This window comes from Bos mutus, chromosome 12 (assembly GCF_027580195.1).
Source record: "Bos mutus isolate GX-2022 chromosome 12, NWIPB_WYAK_1.1, whole genome shotgun sequence".
In the NCBI taxonomy this organism is placed as follows: Eukaryota; Metazoa; Chordata; class Mammalia; order Artiodactyla; family Bovidae; genus Bos; species Bos mutus.
The window spans coordinates 13,135,400-13,156,236 of NC_091628.1; the positions used below are offsets into that span (position 1 = coordinate 13,135,400).

The following is a 20,837-nucleotide window of genomic DNA, read 5'->3' on the forward strand; positions in this document are numbered from 1 at the left end:
GGAAATAGAGCAGTATGCCTGGAAATAGTGACGTAAATGTTTAAGTGTTTTTCCACGTTTGTTGTTGTCCAGTCCCTAAGTGGTATCCGACTCTTTGCAACCCCAGGGACTGCAGCACACCAGGCTCCTGTGTCCTCCACTATTTCCCGAAGAGTCTCACATTCATGTCCATTGAGTCAGTGATGCTATCTAACCATCTCATCCTTTACGGCTACATGTTTATGTATAGTAAATTGGGAGACTTTCAGAAATCATTTCTCTCCTGTTTGATGATCTTCAGTAGACAGACTTATAAAAAGAGTCATGTTTTGTAGAATTATATTATTTAATGTTGTAAAGGAAGGGAGAGAAAGAAAATGAGAAACGTTTCACTGCTCTGTGGAGGCTCACAGATAAGGTGGCCTAGTTTAAGAGACCGTCATGGGTATCCTGAAAGGCGGCCCCAGCATTTCTTAATAAGAGGAAAGGGATGCACACACACACCCGGCCCCCTTTCCCCTTCCCTCTGTGGGCTTCAAGTTAAGACAAGTGGCTTTCTTCTGGCCTCTTTTCCACAAAGTACTACTCATCCAGTTTGCAGTGAAGCCTCTTGGAGTATCTATCATCATCGTAATTAAACCTCAGTGAAGATATTAGTTTTTAAAAGTAATTCTTTAAACATTAATTGTTCCAGGGAAATTGAAGAATGAAAAATATGCATACTTTCCCTTGACATTGATCTCAGAAAGCCAAGTTCATAAGCTTGGCATTTCCAGTGTTTTGATTTTATAACTCTGTTCATTATTGAACCAGCTACTAACAGATAGGGACTGCAGTCACGCGCCAATAAATTCCTGTCACTAATTCCTGTCACTCAAAGGAGAAGGTTCGACTCAGGTTCCTATGGGCTCTCTCTTCATTTTTTCTCAAAGTGTATTTGCTCCTTCTATTCTTTAACATCAGTTTGTTCTTATATCTCATCTTTCTTTTTCTCATACTTCCCTCGGCCCCATTTTTCTGGAATGTTGCCTAGAATAGTTTCTTTCACATGGAATGTTTGGAGAGTTTGTTTCTTTCCCTCTTTACATATACAGCTGTTTGTTCTGTAAGATCCTCTTAGGTTTTTTCCTTCCAATGTGTCTCTGCTCCTGGAACTCATATTCGTGGCCTCTTTCAGCAGTTTGGTAGATTGGCTTCAACAGTTTAATTGAATGAGAGGATTGGCAGTGTGCTATGAGCACCGAGGTGGGTTATGTCCACAGTCACATCTCGTTGGAAGCAAGAAGCCCAGAGGCTGTCTGGGAACCTGCAGAACCCAGGAGTGGTTGAGTATTGTGTGAATTTTACTCCTTGGTATAAATGCCCCTCTCTTCAGCCCTCTGGGTTCTGAAACGTTGTCTGTTGCTAAGCCTCTCTGCTTCCCTTGGGACCTGCTCTGTACACTAAGATGCATTATAGGCATACGGTTCTCTTTTTTGGCCCGAGGGCTGAGGTGGCAGGTGGCAGCCCTCATGCCCTGTACTAATGGAGTTAGGAATGGTCTGTCTGCCGTCCTGGTTCAGTTAATTACCCTGAAGTTATGTTTTGTGTTTGTTGAGCCTGGATTTAGTGTTTTCTTCTTTCTTTCCTCTGGTGATTGGGTTGCTGTGATTTTTCTATATTTAGTGCAGTCTTACCTGTTTTCAACCTTTCAGGATTTCTTTGAACTTTCTGCTTTGGTACTTGTTCCATTTCTTGTTTTCTAGGCCTATTGTAGATTTTTCTTGTTTAAAATATCTCATTTCTCATTTCAAAGAGCCTTTGCAAAGTAAAAGACTAATTATTCAGTCTGCTATTTTGAATCAGAGCCTTTTACTTAATTTTTTAAAGTATTTATGTGTGTTTATTGACTCAGCTATTGTCTAATTACCCCTAATTTTTTTCTGGAGAAAAACCCAAGTCGTTCATCTTTTTTTGAGGCTTTTATTTTTCTATTTGTGAATTTGCCTTTTTACTTGAATACAAGTTTTTAAAATTGGACTTAAATTGTTTTTATGGTTAGGTGAAATTCATGGAAATAACACTAATTAAAACTCTCCTTCTGTGGATCTATAAATCAAATAGATGATTCTATATAATTAAGGTTTATACTTTATGTTAAATGTAAAAAGTATTTCTTCTCTTAAGACTATGGAATGATGTATTTTTCTGGTTGTTTGGAGGACTGTTATGTTTCAAGTGATTGAGTAAATTAGCTAATGAAGACTTTCATTTAACTTGGTTCATTTCACATCATTTTTTATAATATATAGCACTACAGTGGAGAAGGCAATGGCACCCCACTCCAGCACTTTTGCCTAGAAAATCCCATGGATTTTCTAGGAGGAAAAGCCTAGTAGGCTGCCTGGTAGGCTGCACTCCATGGGGTCACTAGAGTCGGACACGACTGAGCGACTTCACTTTCACTTTTCACTTTCATGCATTGGAGAAGGAAATGACAACCCACTCCAGTGTTCTTGCCTGGAGAATCCCAGGGACGGGGGAGCATGGTGGGCTGCCGTCTATGGGGTCGCACAGAGTTGGACACGACTGAAGTGACTTAGCAGCAGCAGCAGCAGCACTATAGCATTCAATGTTAATTTTAGTAAGAAAATTATTTTGACTTTTGTTTATATATTTATATATTTTATGAGTAAAATAATACAAATAGTAATTTGTAAGGATCAGAGTATCTTTCAAATAGACAACAGAATAAATCCCACTCTTTCTGTTCTTGGAAATTCTATTAGAAAAATGTAACTGTCTACTCCATCTGTTTGATATAGTTGTTCCTTATTGTAGTCACATTTTTTGTGAATCTTACCATTTTGTTGACCCACCAATGTTGTCAGAAAACAGTTCTGCACTGCCTATTTCTATATAAGCTAATAATGTAATGCAGTATTGGTATGTTATATTTGTAAGCTTCAAAGGGCTTCCAATTTCAATGGAAAATTATGTAATATAAAACCTAAACTCCATATGAGTTTAGAAGGCATGATTTTGTCTTCTGTCTACTTTTCTATATATAACCCCAAATATTAAATGTCTGTCCTCAAAAATGATCTAGTTCCTTCAGAAGGATCGTGATGATTGTGTGCTTACAGATTGACTTACTTTAAAGCAGGTCAGTATTTATGGTCTGAGCCTCATCCAGATGCTAGATTTTAACCTTGTCTTAGTCACCTTTTCTACCTGGAAAAAAACAAAGTAAAAAGTTTGTTTGGATGTAATAGCCGCTTTAGTGAACTTTGTGAATATAGTGGAAATGGCAGTTCATGAAATAACATCAATTTATGTTTATTGTATGCTGAACACTTCAAAATTTGGAACTCCCAAAGGTAGATACTCATAGAAATATTAGGGAGTAAGGTATGCATCTAGTAGAAATTTTAGCTGCTTGAGGGAAACCTTAAAGCCAGCTGTTCTTCCTCTGTTAGAGCCCTGCTCCTGTATGTATATTCCCTATGCAGCTCTTATTCTTTTATATATTCCTCTGTGTGTGTGTGTGTGTGCTTGTGTATATATACATAATTTGTCCATGTTAATATGTGTACTTAAATGATTTGATTCCCTTCCAGTTTGGAGGAGGAGATTGTTTTTTGTTTTCTTACTAGATTGTTAATTACTTGGGTTTGGAGTGGTACCTTATATTCCTCACAGCACTGGTACACAGACAGAGGAACAACTGTGTGGTGAAGGACAGAATTTCACTTGCCTCATTTGAAAAGTTCCTGGCACATATTAGGTGCTAAAGCATTTGTTGAAGGATTGTCAGGGGATTATTACCAATGGAAATTTATGACAAGCTGGTCAAAAAGAACAAGTTATATAAATGACCAGATCTGGCTCCCTGGGACTCTTTTTACACTCTAGTAATTTCCTTGGTTTCCTTTATTTAGTCCTTTTAAAAAAGAAAATTGTATAAGTAACCATGTTCATTGTTGAAAATTTAGAAAGTATAAATGAACATGAAGAAAATAATATTCATAATTCCACCACCCCAAAATAACACTGAGGGGGTATTCAGATTTTGTTTTATGCAAGCACATACTTATTTATCATTCCTTAGGAAAGAGTTCACATTTTAGAAACATGTGCACATTCAGTCATGTATGTATGTTCTTCCTTGGTAAAGTTGAGTTCACGCATACAGTTTTCTCTGAGAGCTCCTGAAAATAGTTGTGTCTCTCTGCTGTCTCCCATTCCTTTCTTCCTGTTCTCTCCTAAACTCACTCTAATCAAACCTTCATGCCCAGTCCCTTCACTTAGCCTTAGGTTTCAGATCAGATCAGATCAGCCGCTCAGTCGTGTCCGACTCTTTGCAGCCCCATGAATCGCAGCACGCCAGGCCTCCCTGTCCATCACCAACTCCCGGAGTTCACCCAGACCCACGTCCATCGAGTCAGTGATGCCATCCAGCAAAGGTTAAATCCAGAGGTCTAGCCTCAGCTCTGCTCCTATTTGGCCTGTCAGAAGCCCTGGAAACTGTTTCCACTTGGTCACTTTGGGCGCCTGCTTCTCCTCCCCCGCACTGCCGGGCCTACCCAGTGTCTGTTACTGACCCCCTCCGTTTCTCTGCTGCTGAATGTTGCAGTCTCTGGGGCTCAGTCTTCCTACTTCTTAGCTACACTCCGGCTCCAGGTGATCTCGTTTAGTCTCATGGCTTTAAATACCGCCTGTGTACTCATAATTCCCCAATGTTATCCCCAGGTCAGACATTTCCTCCACTTAACATACATAGTAGACATCTGAAACTTAATATAACCAAAACCAATCTCCTGATATCCATTACCCACAAAAAACAAATAACCATTCCTCCTCTAAGTCAATAATTGGCAGTTTAGGCCAGAAACCTTGCAGTCATTTGCAGTTGAAGTTCTCTGGAAAGCAGAATGAGACACAGATTAGCAAGCTGTTAGTTTATTAGAGAATGCTCTGAGGATCAACAGCTCCAGAAGGCAAGAAAGGGAAGAAGGATGGAGGGATAATTTAGGCTGCAGTGCAGTCTTAGCAAGGGTTGAGGCAGCCGGTGGGGGGCACAGGGTGGGGGCTCTGACTCTCAGGTGACTCATCGTGGTTGTCCCAGGTTGTGGCAAGGGGCCATGAAACTAAATGACATCACCTGGGAAGTAAATATAGAAAAGGAGCTCACAGACTGAGCCCTGGAGAACTCCAGTGTTTGTACCATGAGGTCAGCCGGTCATCAGCTAGAGGCTGCCCTGGGAAGGGGGCGTGGCATTCTTCAGCAGAGGCCCTTGCTGGAGTTTGACAGCAGAGTGCTGTCTGCCAGAAGCAGCCCTGGGATCTGAGGAGCAAGTGCCTTACTGCTGAAGGGGGCCCTGTGCTGAACACGGCAGTGTTTACCGCGTCATCTCTCCCTGCTTTTTCTCATATTCCACATTCAGTCCAAGCAAAGGTCATTTCTGCTCTCCATATCCACCCCAAATCTGACGGCTCTGACTTCTTCCTCTTCTACCAGTTTGCTCCAAACCACCCCTGTCTCTTGCCTAGATTATGGTTGTGCCCTCTTACTGGTCTCCTGCCTCTACTCTGTACCTGTCTCCGCACAGCAGAGTAATCCTTTGAATTAATCTCATGTATGCATCTATTTTTGGCTGTGCGGGGCTTCCTTGCTGCGTGGGCTTCTCTGTAGATGCAGCACGTGGGGACTGCTCTCTGGTTGCTGTGTGGGCTTCTCGTGTTGGGGAGCATGGGCTCTAGTGTGCACAGGCTTCACTAGTGGTGGCCATGTGCTCAGTAGTTGTGGCTCCCGGGCCCTAGAGCACAGCCTCAGTAGTTGTGGCCTGTGGACTTGGTTGCTCCATGGCCTGTGGGATCTTCCCAGATCAGAGACAAAGCCCTGTCTCCTGCATTGGCAGGCGGATTCTTACTCACTGAGTCTCCAGGGAAGCCCTGGAGTCGTCCAAGTCAAATCTGGGTGCCCAGTGCTCTGGCCATCCTGCCCCTGAGAGTAAAGCCCGGTCGTTCCCGACCTCCAGGGCCCTCCCCGTGGCCTCAGCCCCTCCCCTGCCACTCCTCTCCTCCCTGCTCGGGCCTCTCCAGCCACACTGACCCTACAATCCAAGAGGGAGTCTTCTGCTCCCTCTTGGCCTTCCTGTCTGCTCTCCTGATGTCCTCTCTATTTTGTCAGTTTCTCCTCCTCTTTCTCAGTCAGCCAGTGTTGTAGGTTAAAAAGATGTCTGTCATCTCAGCAGTAACTTGGTCAAGGTTATCCATTGAGAAAGTCCCTGTAGAGCTTAGAAAAAATTGAAGCCTTTTGTTTCTACCGGTCTCTTTTATTCCTTCAGTGTAGGAACATTGACATACTGGAAAGTGGAAACCATTGCTGACGTGCTTTGAGTGATGCCCAGGTTCCTTGTCCAGTGCTCTCCTGCCCTACCCCCACAATTCCAGGTTGACTTCTGGAAAATCTGTCACTCCCACTGCAGCTGTGTGGTGGGGTCGAGGTCATGCCCCTTCATACGTGGAACTAATCATTTCTCGCTATTTGTTCCCTGTTCAGAGCTTTTCATCCTACTATAAAGGAGGATTTGAACAGAAAATGAGTAGGCGAGAAGCAAGTCTCATTTTGGGTGTAAGGTAGGTGTCCTGCGTAAGTGTTATTTTGTTCTGTGGCTGAGTTTGTCGTGAAAAAGGAGAAAATGTGACAGTAAAATTATCCTTATATTTTAAATTATGAATAGGAGGCAGAGGAGAAAATAGGAAAGTTTTACATCTCAAACCTTGAGTCTAAGAGATTATCCTACTACTGATAAAAAAAAAATCAGGCATAGTTGTGATGTGCCTTTATTCCTTTACAAGGAGCTGTTGTATTTGAACACTAAAATTTTAAAGCAATTATCAAAATCCCTTATTGTGACATTAAATTCTTTCTGAATTCAGTTTTCTATTTGATTTGTATCATATTTTCAATTATAACATGGAATCTCTTTTGCAATTCTTCTGTAGTTCCACAATTTGACACCTAGCATGTTTTATTATTTCTGTCCTTTATCGAGCCCATCTTTGCATGAAATGTTCCTTTGGTGTCTCTAATTTTCTTGAAGAGATCTCTAGTCTTTCCCATTCTGTTGGCAGAAGATATTAAGAAGAGGTGGCAAGAATACACAGAACTGTACAAAAAAGATCTTCACGACCCAGATAATCACAATGGTGTGATCACTCACCTAGAGGCAGACGCTCTGGAATGTGAAGTCAAGTGGGCCTTAGAAAGCATCACTACGAACAAAGCTAGTGGAGGTGATGGAATTCGAGTTGAGCTATTTCAAATCCTGAAAGATGATGCTGTGAAAGTGCTGCACTCAATATGCCAGCAAATTGCTCCCACTGCTGGAAAACTCAGCAGTGGCCACAGGACTGGAAAAGGTCAGTGTTCATTCCAATCCCAAAGAAAGGCAATGCCAAGGAATGTTCAAACTACCGCACAATTGCACTCATCTCACATGCTAGTAAAGTAATGCTCAAAATTCTCCAAGCCAGGCTTCAGCAATACATGAACCATGAACTTCCAGATGTTCAAGCTGGTTTTAGAACAGGCAGAGGAACCAGAGACCAAATTGCCAACATCCACTGCATCATAGAAAAAGCAAGAGAGTTCCAGAAAAACATCTATTTCTGCTTTATTGACTATGCCAAAGCCTTTGACTGTGTGGATCACAAGAAACTGTGGAAAATTCTGAAAGAGATGGGAATACCACTTGACCTGCCTCTTGAGAAATCTGTATGCAGGTCAGGAAGCAACAGTTAGAACTGGACATGGAACAACAGACTGGTTCCAAATAGGAAAAGGAGTACGTCAAGGCTGTATATTGTCACCCTGCTTATTTAACTTATATGCCGAGTACATCATGAGAAACGCTGGGCTGGAAGAAGCACAAGCTGGAATCAAGATTTCTGGGAGAAATATCAATAACCTCAGATATGCAGATGACACCACCCTTATGGCAGAAAGTGAAGAGGAACTAAAAAGCCTCTTGATGAAAGTGAAAGTGGAGAATGAAAAAGTTGGCTTAAAGCTCAACATTCAGAAAACGAAGATCATGGCATCTGGTCCCATCACTTTATGGGAAATAGATGGGGAAACAGTGGAAACAGTGTCAGACTTTATTTTTGGGGCTCAAAAATCACTGCAGATGGTGATTGCAGCCATGAAATTAAAAGACGCTTACTCCTTGGAAGGAAAGTTATGACCAACCTAGATAGCGTATTCAAAAGCAGAGACATTACTTTGCAAACAAAGGTCCGTCTAGTCAAGGCTATGGTTTTTCCAGTAGTCATGTATGGATGTCAGAGTTGGACTGTGAAGAAAGCTGAGCGCCGAAGAATTGATGCTTTTGAACTGTGATGTTGGAGAAGACTTTTGAGAGTCCCTTGGACTGCAAGGAGATCCAACCAATCCATCCTAAAGGAGATCAGTCCTGGGTGTTTGTTGGAAGGACTGATGCTAAAGCTGAAACTCCAATACTTCGGCCACCTCATGCGAAGAGTTGACTCATTGGAAAAAGACCCTGATACTGGGAGGGATTGGGGGCAGGAGGAGAAGGGGACAACAGAGGATGAGATGGCTGGATGGCATCACCAACTCAATGCACATGAGTTTGGGTGAACTCTGGGAGTTGGTGATGGACAGGGAGGCCTGGCGTGCTGTGATTCATGGGGTCGCAAAGAGTTGGACACGATTGAGCGACTGAACTGAACTGATGTTTTATTATACTTATTTCACCTTAGTAGCCATTTATTGTCTGACTTTGGACAGTGTAGGAGATAGTTAATAATCCTTTGTGATTACTGTATGATATCATTTAACACTGAGAGTTAAGAATACATCCCCTAGCATAGATTTACCAGTATCTATATTTGTTTATGTTCCCTAGAGCTCACTCAAAATTTTATTTGGGTTGGTTATAGTATGTTACCTATGACAAATCTTACGGTGACTTAGTCAACATAATTAGGCAGAATAGATCATGAAGTCTTATATTGACAGAATTTTTAAATCTCTTTAGGTTAGCAGATATTTAAAGCCAAAACATTTTGTTATTTCTTATGACTAATCAAAACAAACAAACAAACAACACAAAAGGTGGGTAGGGGAGAAACAGGTCAGTTTGGCTTGGGGCTTCGTTTAAATATAAGAAGAGATGAGCTTTCTTACCAAGGATACAAAAACAAGGAATGATTTTAAGCAGGGGAACCACACTGTTAAATTAGCTATGTTGTTAACTATTCTTTGGTTTAATATTATTCTGAATGCCTCTGTTATTTTTCTGAGGTCCCCATATCATCTCATTCTGGATATGTGTACACAAAGTACATTACTAATCCAAACAAAAGTTTTTGAGGATATCATTTAATATCATCCAAGGTACTCCTCCTGTTTTTCGGGTAGATAATTTGGAGTTGACTTAAAATACATGGTTATTAAGTTTTATTCCAGTGAGCAGGAAGGTGTACAGAATTTCACAAGGAAAATTGAGTGACTCACAGCACGGACTCTGATAACAGTGAACCTGGGCACAAGTATCAGTGTTACCACTTGTTAGCTGCGTAGCCTCAGTCTCTTCATTAGTTTCTACTGCATAGGACTGCTGCAAAAACTAACACAGAGGAAGTTTTTTTAGCATAAACGTAGCAGTTAGTAACTACTCAGTAGATACCAGCTAAGCAAACAGATTCTGATTCTATCATGGAGGCACTGATTTTTAGCTTTTATGCACTTCTCCTTCATTTTTGATTTGCAGTTAATACTACTTTGCCTTGTTGGAATAATGTAAAATGCCCTGAGTGGTACCTTTTTTATCAAAGAAAGAAAGTGGAGTCGCTCAGTCATGTCCAACTCTTTGCGATCCCATGGCCTGCAGCCTACCAGGGTCCTCTGTCCATGGGATTTTCTAGGCAATAGTACTGGAATGGGGTACCATTTCCTTCTCCAGGGGATCTTCCCAACCCAAGGATCGAACCCCCGTCTCCCACATTGTAGACAGATGCCTTACTGTCTGAGCCACCGGGGAAGTCCTTTTTTTTAAAGAGCTTACCAAAGAACAGGTGCTGAATAAAGGTTGGTCCCCTCTCTTCCTGTCTCTCTCCTGAGTGCAAAGTCTAAATATTTGCCTTTAACACATTAAATAGAAAGGTAAAATTTATTTCCTCTAGCCCTTTCTTTCAGAGAAGGCAATGGCACCCCACTCCAGTACTCTTGCCTGGAAAATCCCATGGATGGAGGAGCCTGGTAGGCTGCAGTCCGTGGGGTTGCACAGAGTCGGGCACGACTGAGCGACTTCACTTTCAGTTTTCACGTTCATGCATTGGAGAAGGAAATGGCAACCCACTCCAGTGTTCTTGCCTGGAGAATCCCAGGGACAGAGGAGCCTAGTGGGCAGCCGTCTATGGGGTCACACAGAGTCGGACATGACTGAAGCGACTTAGCAGAAGCAGCAGCAGCAGCAGCCCTTTCTTTCAGTCAGGCAGTGTTGTTCTGAGGAGATTCTTTTAAGATGTGAATACATTGCTGTGGTTCCATTTTCCTTGGTCTTGGAATCCAAATGATTTAGACTGTATGACAAGTAGGTAAAGACAAAATGGAGCTGACTCTGATAATACCCTGTTTAAAAACAAAGAAATTCTCTTTGTTACTAGATGATTCTATGTTTTCTTACCATATTGAATAAAGCCTAAAATATTCTACTGAGTTGCTTGGGAAAACTTAACTATACCTGCTATTTTCTGAAAGTACACATACATTTGTGATATTCAGACTTTATAAAAACTTCTGTGGAACTCTCTTTAAATGTTATTTAATAGACTAGTAGTAGAAAAAGGTGAAACCAAAGCTGCTCTATTTGCTGCAGGATCAGGGAACACTGCTCTGTTCTAGGCACCCTAATCCCCTACTCTCAGTCAAATACGTTCCAGGGAGCAGTTTGAAATCCCTGATCTGGGCAAAATTGTATTTCAAGTTCCATTTTCAGTTCCTAGTGAAATTATCTGTGCTGGAGATATATCAGAGCTACATTTAATTTTTAATGCTTTGTTTAAGAACTGAGATTCCCTCACTTAGGTAGGTGCTTTGTTTCTAGGAATGCATCTGTTTCTTCCAGGGTTTGCAGTCTCTTATTGTATAGTACACCTCTTATCCTCTTAGCTTTGTATTTCTGTTGTATCAGTTGTAATCTCTCCATTTTCATTTCTGATTTTATCTGAATTCTGTTTCCCTGGTGAGTGTAGCTTCTGGTTTGTCTGTTTTCTTTACATTCTCCAAAAAAAAAAAAAGCTCTTGGTTTCATTGATTTTTTTTTTGTTCTTTTTTTTGGTCTTTTAGTCTCTATTTCATTTATTTTCACTGTGATTTTTATTTTCCTTCTACTAATTTTAGGCTTAGTTTGTTCTTCTTATACTTCCCTAAGGTGTAAAGTTAGGTTGTTTGAGTTCTTTTCTTTCCCCTTAATGTAGGATTTTAATACTATAAACTTTCCTCTTAGAACTGCTTTGGCTGCATCCCAGAAGTTTTAGTAGGTTGTTTCTTTGTCTCAAGATATATTTTTATTTTTCTTTTGGCTTCCCCTTTAACTTAAGACTTACGTATTTTCTTTATAGAAGAATACTTTATAAGCTTGTGTAGCAATTGATAGTGTATTTTTAACATGTCTGATGGTCTGTTATTTAACCCCAGGAGATTAGAAGCAGCAAGTAACTGGCAAGTAACAGCTTCAGACTAGAATCCTGCCAGAGTGGAGGATTGGCAACTGATAGCAAGGAATGTGGTGTTCAAAGCAGAATTTAAACATTTTATGACCAATTAGTAGAAGGGCAAGCAAACCTCCGCAGACCTTGGGAATTTCTTTCCACTTAACTGATATTCATGGTAGTTTTTTGAGTCATTCGAGAAATGCTAGATTAGATTATTTATACTTCACTTTTTTAATGTACATTTTTACTTATGAGAAAATTATAACTCAGAGAGTTAAGTAAGCAAGACACAGTTTTATAGGCAGTGAGTAATGGATTTAAACCAGTGTGTGAATGTCTCTAATAGTACCTGCTACTGGTCCCTGTTGTGTGGTTCCTCCATACAGACTGTTCTGAGTTTCATAGCAACCACCATGTGCTTTGAGTTAGCCACTGTTATTTCCGTGGGAGGCCCAAAAAAAGATCTTAATAAGCTAGTGTAAATGTTAAGTAGAAACACCAGGATTTTGTTACTGTTAGTGTAAATTTTTTTCCTTGACTGGAAGACGTACTAGAAAGAAGGATTTCCACTACTTGAATAAATTAGGTTTTACACGGATAATTTTAGGCTTATTTAACTTTCTCCTTCAAGTTTTGTTTAGAGTTTAGGCTCTCACAGCCAAGCTTTTCCCGTAGATTTCTCACAAAACTAAATAAATTAATGAGCTATGAAGAGTTTTGAGATGTTCTGTTGAAAGATAATAATAGTAAAAACTATTATGTAACATTTGCTACAAACACCAGACCTTGTTGTAGCACTTTGTTGGCATTAACTAATTTAATCCCTTGTAATTACTTTATGAGGACTATGTTGTTCCTGGCTCTGTTTTACAATGAAGAAACTGAAGCACAGAGAAGGTAAAAAATTTGGCCAAGGGCACCCCATCCTTCTTGGAGTAGGAAAAGGCAACCTACTCCAGTATTCTTGCCCTGAAAATCCCATGGACAGAGGAGCCTGGCAGGCTATAGTCCATGGGGTCGCAAAGAGTCAGGCCTGACTGAGTGTGTGAGCACACACACCCCATCCTTCATGGCAGTGCTGTGATTAAAATCCTGCTGTCTGGTAGCTCTAGAGTTCAGATACCTATTTGTTACATCATATGTACTGCCTTCCCCCCAAAGAGCTTGAAGCACAAGTTTTCACACTCAAAGTAATCATCTATAGACTATGATTTCCCTGTCCTAGTTCTTTTTTTTTTTTTCTAATTTTATTTTATTTTTAAACTTTACATAATTGTATTAGTTTTGCCAAATATCAAAATGAATCTGCCACAGGTATACATGTGTTCCCCATCCTGAACCCTCCTCCCACCTCCCTCCCCATACCATCCCTCTGGGTCGTCCCAGTGCACTAGCCCCAAGCATCCAGTATCGTGCATCGAACCTGGACTGGCAACTCGTTTCTTACATGATATTTTACATGTTTCAATGTCATTCTCCCAAATCTTCCCACCCTCTCCCTCTCCCACAGAGTCCATAAGACTGTTCTATACATCAGTGTCTCTTCCTGTCTCGTACACCGGGTTATTGTTACCATCTTTCTAAATTACATATATATGCGTTAGTATACTGTATTTATGTTTTTCCTTCTGGCTTACTTCACTCTGTATAATAGGCTCCAGTTTCATCCACCTCATTAGAACTGATTCAGATGTATTCTTTTTAATGGCTGAGTAATACTCCATTGTGTATATGTACCATAGCTTTCTTATCCATTCATCTGCTGATGGACATCTAGGTTGCTTCCATGTCCTGGCTATTATAAACAGTGCTGCGATGAACATTGGGGTACACGTGTCTCTTTCCCTTCTGGTTTCCTCAGTGTGTATGCCCAGCAGTGGGATTGCTGGATCATAAGGCAGTTCTATTTCCAGTTTTTTAAGGAATCTCCACACTGTTCTCCATAGTGGCTGTACTAGTTTGCATTCCCACCAACAGTGTAAGAGGGTTCCCTTTTCTCCACACCCTCTCCAGCATTTATTATTTGTAGACTTTTGGATCGCAGCCATTCTGACTGGTGTGAAATGGTACCTCATAGTGGTTTTGATTTGCATTTCTCTGATAATGAGTGATGTTGAGCATCTTTTCATGTGTTTGTTAGCCATCTGTATGTCTTCTTTGGAGAAATGTCTATTTAGTTCTTTGGCCCATTTTTTGATTGGGTCGTTTATTTTTTTGGAGTTGAGCTGTAGGAGTTGCTTGTATATTTTTGAGATTAGTTGTTTGTCAGTTGCTTCATTTTCTATTATTTTCTCCCATTCTGAAGGCTGTCTTTTCACCTTGCTAATAGTTTCCTTTGATGTGCAGAAGCTTTTAAGGTTAATTAGGTCCCATTTGTTTATTTTTTATTTTATTTCCAATATTCTGGGAGGTGGGTCATAGAGGATCCTGCTGTGATGTATGTCAGAGAGTGTTTTGCCTATGTTCTCCTCTAGGGAGTTTTATAGTTTCTGGTCTTACGTTTAGATCTTTAATCCATTTTGAGTTTATTTTTGTGTAAGGTGTTAGAAAGTGGTCTAGTTTCATTCTTTTACAAGTGGTTGACCAGATTTCCCAGCACCACTTGTTAAAGAGATTGTCTTTAATCGATTGTATCTTCTTACCTCCTTTGTCAAAGATAAGGTGTCCATATGTGCGTGGATTTATCTCTGGGCTTTCTATTTTATTCCATTGATCTATATTTCTGTCTTTGTGCCAGTACCATACTGTCTTGATAACTGTGGCTTTGTAGTAGAGCCTGAAGTCAGGTAGGTTGATTCCTCCAGTTCCATTCTTCTTTCTCAAGATCGCTTTGGCTATTCGAGGTTTTTTGTATTTCCATACAAATTGTGAAATTATTTGTTCTAGCTCTGTGAAGAATACTGTTGGTAGCTTGATAGGGATTGCGTTGAATCTATAAATTGCTTTGGGTAGTATACTCATTTTCACTATATTGATTCTTCCAATCCATGAACATGGTATATTTCTCCATCTATTAGTGTCCTCTTTGATTTCTTTCACCAGTGTTTTATAGTTTTCTATATATAGGTCTTTAGTTTCTTTAGGTAGATATATTCCTAAGTATTTTATTCTTTCCGTTGCAATGGTGAATGGAATTGTTTCCTTAATTTCTCTTTCTGTTTTCTCATTATTAGTGTATAGGAATGCAAGGGATTTGTGTGTGTTGATTTTATATCCTGCAACTTTGCTATAGTCATTGATTATTTCTAGTAATTTTCTGGTGGAATCTTTAGGGTTTTCTATGTAGAGAATCATGTCATCTGCAAATAGTGAGAGTTTTACTTCTTCTTTTCCAATTTGGATTCCTTTTATTTCTTTTTCTGCTCTGATTGCTGTGGCCAAAACTTCCAAAACTATGTTGAATAGTAATGGTGAAAGTGGGCACCCTTGTCTTGTTCCTGACTTTAGAGGAAATGCTTTCAATTTTTCACCATTGAAGATAATGTTTGCTGTGGGCTTGTCATATATAGCTTTTATTATGTTGAGGTATGTTCCTTCTATTCCTGCTTTCTGGAGAGTTTTTATCATAAATGGATGTTGAATTTTGTCAAAGGCTTTCTCTGCATCTATTGAGATAATCATATGGTTTTTATTTTTCAATTTGTTAATGTGGTGTATTACATTGATTGATTTGCGGATATTGAAGAATCCTTGCATCCCTGGGATAAAGCCCACTTGATCATGGTGTATGATCTTTTTAATGTGTTGTTGGATTCTGATTGCTAGAATTTTGTTAAGGATTTTTGCATCTATGTTCATCAGTGATATTGGCCTGTAGTTTTCTTTTTTTGTGGCATCTTTGTCAGGTTTTGGTATTAGGGTGATGGTGGCCTCATAGAATGAGTTTGGAAGTTTACCTTCCTCTGCATTGTTTGGAAGAGTTTGAGCAGGATAGGTGTTAGCTCTTCTCTAAATTTTTGGTAGAATTCGGCTGTGAAGCCGTCTGGACCGGGGCTTTTGTTTGCTGGAAGATTTTTGATTACAGTTTCAATTTACGTGCTTGTGATGGGTCTGTTAAGATTTTCTATTTCTTCCTGGTCCAGTTTTGGAAAGTTGTATTTTTCTAAGAATTTGTCCATTTCTTCCACGTTGTCCATTTTATTGGCATATAATTGTTGATAGTAGTCTCTTATGATCCTTTGTATTTCTGTGTTGTCTGTTGTGATCTCTCCATTTTCGTTTCTAATTTTGTTGATTTGATTATTCTCCCTTTGTTTCTTGATGAGTCTGGCTAATGGTTTGTCAATTTTATTTATCCTTTCAAAGAACCAGCTTTTGGTTTTGTTGATTTTTGCTATGGTCTCTTTTGTTTCTTTTGCATTTATTTCTGCTCTAATTTTTAAGATTTCTTTCCTTCTACTAACCCTGGGGTTCTTCATTTCTTCCTTTTCTAGTTGCTTTAGGTGTAGAGTTAGGTTATTTATTTGACTTTTTTCTTGTTTCTTGAGGTGTGCCTGTATTGCTATGAACTTTCCCCTTAGGACTGCTTTTACCGTGTCCCACAGATTTTGGATTGTTGTGTTTTCATTTTCATTCGTTTCTATGCAAATTTTGATTTCTTTTTTGATTTCTTCTGTGATTTGTTGGTTATTCAGCAGCGTGTTGTTCAGCCTCCATATGTTGGAATTTTTAATAGTTTTTCTCCTGTAATTGAGCTGTAATCTTACTGCATTGTGGTCAGAAAAAATGCTTGGAATGATTTCTATTTTTTTGAATTTACCAAGGCTAGCTTTATGGCCCAGGATGTGATCTATCCTGGAGAAGGTTCCATGTACGCTTGAGAAAAAGGTGAAATTCATTGTTTTGGGATGAAATGTCCTATAGATATCAATTAGGTCTAACTGGTCTATTGTATCATTTAAAGTTTGTATTTCCTTGTTAATTTTCTGTTTCGTTGATCTATCCATAGGTGTGAGTGGGGTATTAAAGTCTCCCACTATTATTGTGTTATTGTTAATTTCTCCTTTCATACTTGTTAGCATTTGTCTTACATACTGCGGTGCTCCCATGTTGGGTGCATATATATTTATAATTGTTATATCTTCTTCTTGGATTGATCCTTTGATCATTATGTAGTGACCTTCTTTGTCTCTTTTCACAGCCTTTGTTTTAAAGTCTATTTTATCTGATATGAATATTGCTACTCCTGCTTTCTTTTGGTCCCTATTTGCATGGAAAATCTTTTTCCAGCCCTTCACTTTCAGTCTGTATGTGTCCCCTGTTTTGAGGTGGGTCTCTTGTAGACAACATATGTAGGGGTCTTGTTTTTGTATCCATTCAGCCAGTCTTTGTCTTTTGGTTGGGGCATTCAACCCATTTACGTTTAAGGTAATTACTGATAAGTATGATCCCATTGCCATGTACTTTATTGTTTTGGGTTCGAGTTTATACACTGTTTTTGTGTTTCCTATCTAGAGAATATCCTTTAGTATTTGTTAGAGAGCTGGTTTGGTGGTGCAGAATTCTCTCAGCTTTTGCTTGTCTGAAAAGCTTTTGATTTCTCTTTCATACTTGAATGAGATCCTTGCTGGGTACAATAATCTGGGCTGTAGGTTATTTTCTTTCATCATTTTAAGTATGTCTTGCCATTCCCTCCTGGCTTGAAGAGTTTCTATTGAAAGATCAGCTGTTATCCTTATGGGAATTCCCTTGTGTGTTATTTGTTGTTTTTCCCTTGCTGCTTTTAATATTTGTTCTTTGTGTTTGATCTTTGTTAATTTGATTAATATGTGTCTTGGGGTGTTTCTCCTTGGGTTTATCCTGTTTGGGACTCTCTGGGTTTCTTGGACTTGGGTGATTATTTCCTTCCCCATTTTAGGGAAGTTTTCCACTATTATCTCCTCAAGTATTTTCTCATGTCTTTCTTTTTGTCTTCTTCTTCTGGAACCCCTATGATTTGAATGTTGTAGCGTTTAATATTGTCCTGGAGGTCTCTGAGATTGTCCTCATTTCTTTTAATTCGTTTTTCTTTTATCCTCTCTGATTCATTTATTTCTACCATTCTATCTTCTAATTCACTAATCCTATCTTCTGCCTCTGTTATTCTACTATTTATTTGCCTCCAGAGTGTTTTTAATTTCATTTATTGCATTATTCATTATATATTGACTCTTTTTTATTTCTTCTAGGTCCTTGTTAAACCTTTCTTGCATCTTCTCAATCCTTGTCTCCAGGCTATTTATCTGTGATTCCATTTTAGTTTCAAGATTTTGGATCAATTTCACTATCATTATTCGGAATTCTTTATCAGGTAGATTGCCTATCTCTTCCTCTTTTGTTTGGTTTGGTGGGCATTTATCCTGTTCCTTTATCTGCTGAGTATTCCTCAGTCTCTTCATCTTGTTTAAATTGCTGAGTTTGGGGTGTCCTTTCTGTATTCTGGCAGTTTGTAGAGTTCTCTTTATTGTGGCGTTTCCTCACTGTGTGTGGGTTTGTACAGGTGGCTTGTCAAGGTTTCCTGGTTAGGGAAGCTTGTGTCGGTGTTCTGGTGGGTGGAGCTGTATTTCTTCTCTCAGTCTAGGGGAAGGTCCTGGAGCGACACCCTACTGTGTGCAGCAGCCAGTGGGCAGGACCTGGCCTTGGGCTTTGCTCCTCCTGTCCTAGTTCTTGTGGATGTGTTTTTTTAATTGAGACAAAGGACTGAAGAAAGGTACATGCAGCATTGAATCTGATTTATTTTGATGGTTGGTAGAATGAAGTGACAAGCTGTAATTTTATATTTATCCACAAGATGGTGAAATTCTCATTAGTTTTTAATTTCTTGAAACTCATATAAACTGTTAATTTATAATCTGTATTTGACGCTATTTGTTATAAGCACTTTCTTTTTACAGCCCATCTGCCAGCAAGGCCAAGATTAGAGCAGCTCACAGGAGAATCATGATTTTGAATCACCCAGATAAAGGTAGGTAAAATTGCTGTTTTTCATAATACGTGAATCAGAATATGCTCTGAATTTCTTTGTTTACTTAAACTCATTATAAATGATAATAGTTAAAATGGAAATTTATGTGTCACACGTGTTGTGATTTTTCTTATAAATAAATGAGCCTTTAGATTGGAGTTCAGTGACTCACAGAAATGATAGATTTATAGTTATCAACTTTTGAGAACTTAGTTCCTGATTTCTATATGTAACTTATCTAACCCCTGTTTGAGGCTCCTAGCATTTTGATGGAAAAGAGAAAGGTGAGTTATGGACTCTTTGATTGTGTAAACTGATTTGGGCATAATGAATTGTATTTGTTTAACCTTACACATAAAAGCACAAGATTTAGAGACTATTCTCTAAATCTCTGCATGTATGTCACACATGATGCTGAGTTTCTTAATTTTATTTTGGAAGGCTCTAAGGCTGAGCCATTTGTTTTTCACTGGCCAGGTTTTTAATGTAAATTTATCTTACAGAAAGACAATTATTATAACTTTAACTACACTACAGCTGCTTGAGAGAGAAAGCCCATATGTTCATTACTGTTTCTGCTCTACAATAACAGATGGTAGAAAGTTACACTGTATTTTAGGAGTCAAAAGGGGGGGGGTGGCGGGTTGGGGGGGCAGAGAGTGCAGGGTTTCTTGTATCCTTACAGACTTTTAATTTACGAATTATTTTGAAAAATGTTAAAAGCAAATTTGGGGTTCCTATCCATCCTAACTAACTCCAAAATAAGGCATTCTTTTTCAGCTTTCTCACTTAATTACTTACTATAAAAATTCTTTTCACTAAATATCATCTCCTTTGGTTTTTGCACTTGCTATTCTTTCATGTGAATAAACCAGAGACTAAACTTTGAAAAGAGGTTTTGCTTAAAATTTCTAAACAGCTTCAACGGTTACTCAAAGATCCATTCAACTAATTTACTTTGCATTGTGGGCTTTCAGAGTCATTGACTTAGAAACGAATGTGTTTTAAGGGCCTACTTGAAGCTTTCTGTCTCCTAAACATCTTCCATCCCTTCCAGGTCAAGTGTGTGGCCTTCTCTGATTGATTGCAGGGGGATCAAGCACTTATGTCTTTCAGATGATTGACAAGTTATTGATTGTGTCTACTGGCAAAGAATTAAGCTCTAAAATGTTTCTAAAAGAATATATATTTTTAGATACTTTCAGTTAAAAAAAAAGAACGTTTATGTTTGTTATGAGCCAGTAGTGGTTAAAGAATTATTTATTCTGAGATTGTATATTTAAGAGAAGTGGGGCTGTTGGCTCCCCGTAATGTGCTTACTAATATCCTCCAGTATGGTGGCATTGTGGGAGGGAATGGATGCAGAAGTGTTATTCCCCGATTTTTGCCTTCTAGCTAGCAGCATGGGCTTGAACATCCCTTAATCTCTCTAAATGTCAGTGTTATCATCTACAAAATGAATGGATTTTTCACATGCCTTTTTTGGGTATATGATGTAATGTTTTTATGCTGTTGCTGCCAAGTTGCTTCAGTCGTGTCCGACTCTGTGCGACCCCATAGACGGCAGCCCACCAGGCTCCCCCGTCCCTGGGATTCTCCGGGCAAGAACACTGGAGTAGGTTGCCATTTCCTTCTCCAATGCATGAACGTGAAAAGTGAAAGTGAAGTTGTTCAGTCGTGTCCGACTCTTCATGACCCTATGGACTTCAGTCTACCAGGCTCCTCCGTCCATGGGATTTTCCAGGCAAGAGTACTGGAGTGGGCTGCCATTGCCTTCTCCTAATGTTTTTATATACCTGTTTAATTAATGAAGAACCCTATCTCTCTATTTGGATCACATTTTTAACTAAAGAAAGATGCTTTTAATCAACAGTTGTCAATAACAGATGTGTTGACAACTGGAGACATCTTGTCCATATAGCTGCTCATTCAGCCAACATTTTACAACATTTGGAGTTTCAGAGAGTTCTTAGACTTCTTCAAACCCATCCATATACTCATAGTTAAGAATTCCTGCTCTAGTAAAAGTATGATGATTTAAGGAATATTGCAACTACTTGAGGGAAAAGAATTCATGTATGTTGGAGCTGGGAGATAATCATAAATCTGAAAACTGTCCCTTCAAAGGGAAGGTTGTTTTGCTTCATTTTTAAAGGGAAGAAGATAATGGATTTTGTTGTTGTTTATT

At 39.2% G+C, this 20,837-nt stretch overlaps 1 protein-coding gene across 1 annotated transcript in view; it reads left to right on the forward strand.

The window, feature by feature from the left end:
- The window catches only part of DNAJC15 (DnaJ heat shock protein family (Hsp40) member C15), an 84,041-nt gene that overhangs the window by 38,411 nt on the left and 24,793 nt on the right, over positions 1 to 20,837 (forward strand). Inside the window, exons 4-5 of the mRNA XM_070380251.1 lie at positions 6,524 to 6,600; positions 18,579 to 18,649. Of these exons, the coding sequence (XP_070236352.1) occupies positions 6,524 to 6,600; positions 18,579 to 18,649 (148 nt within the window). The remainder of the gene's footprint in view (positions 1 to 6,523; positions 6,601 to 18,578; positions 18,650 to 20,837) is intronic.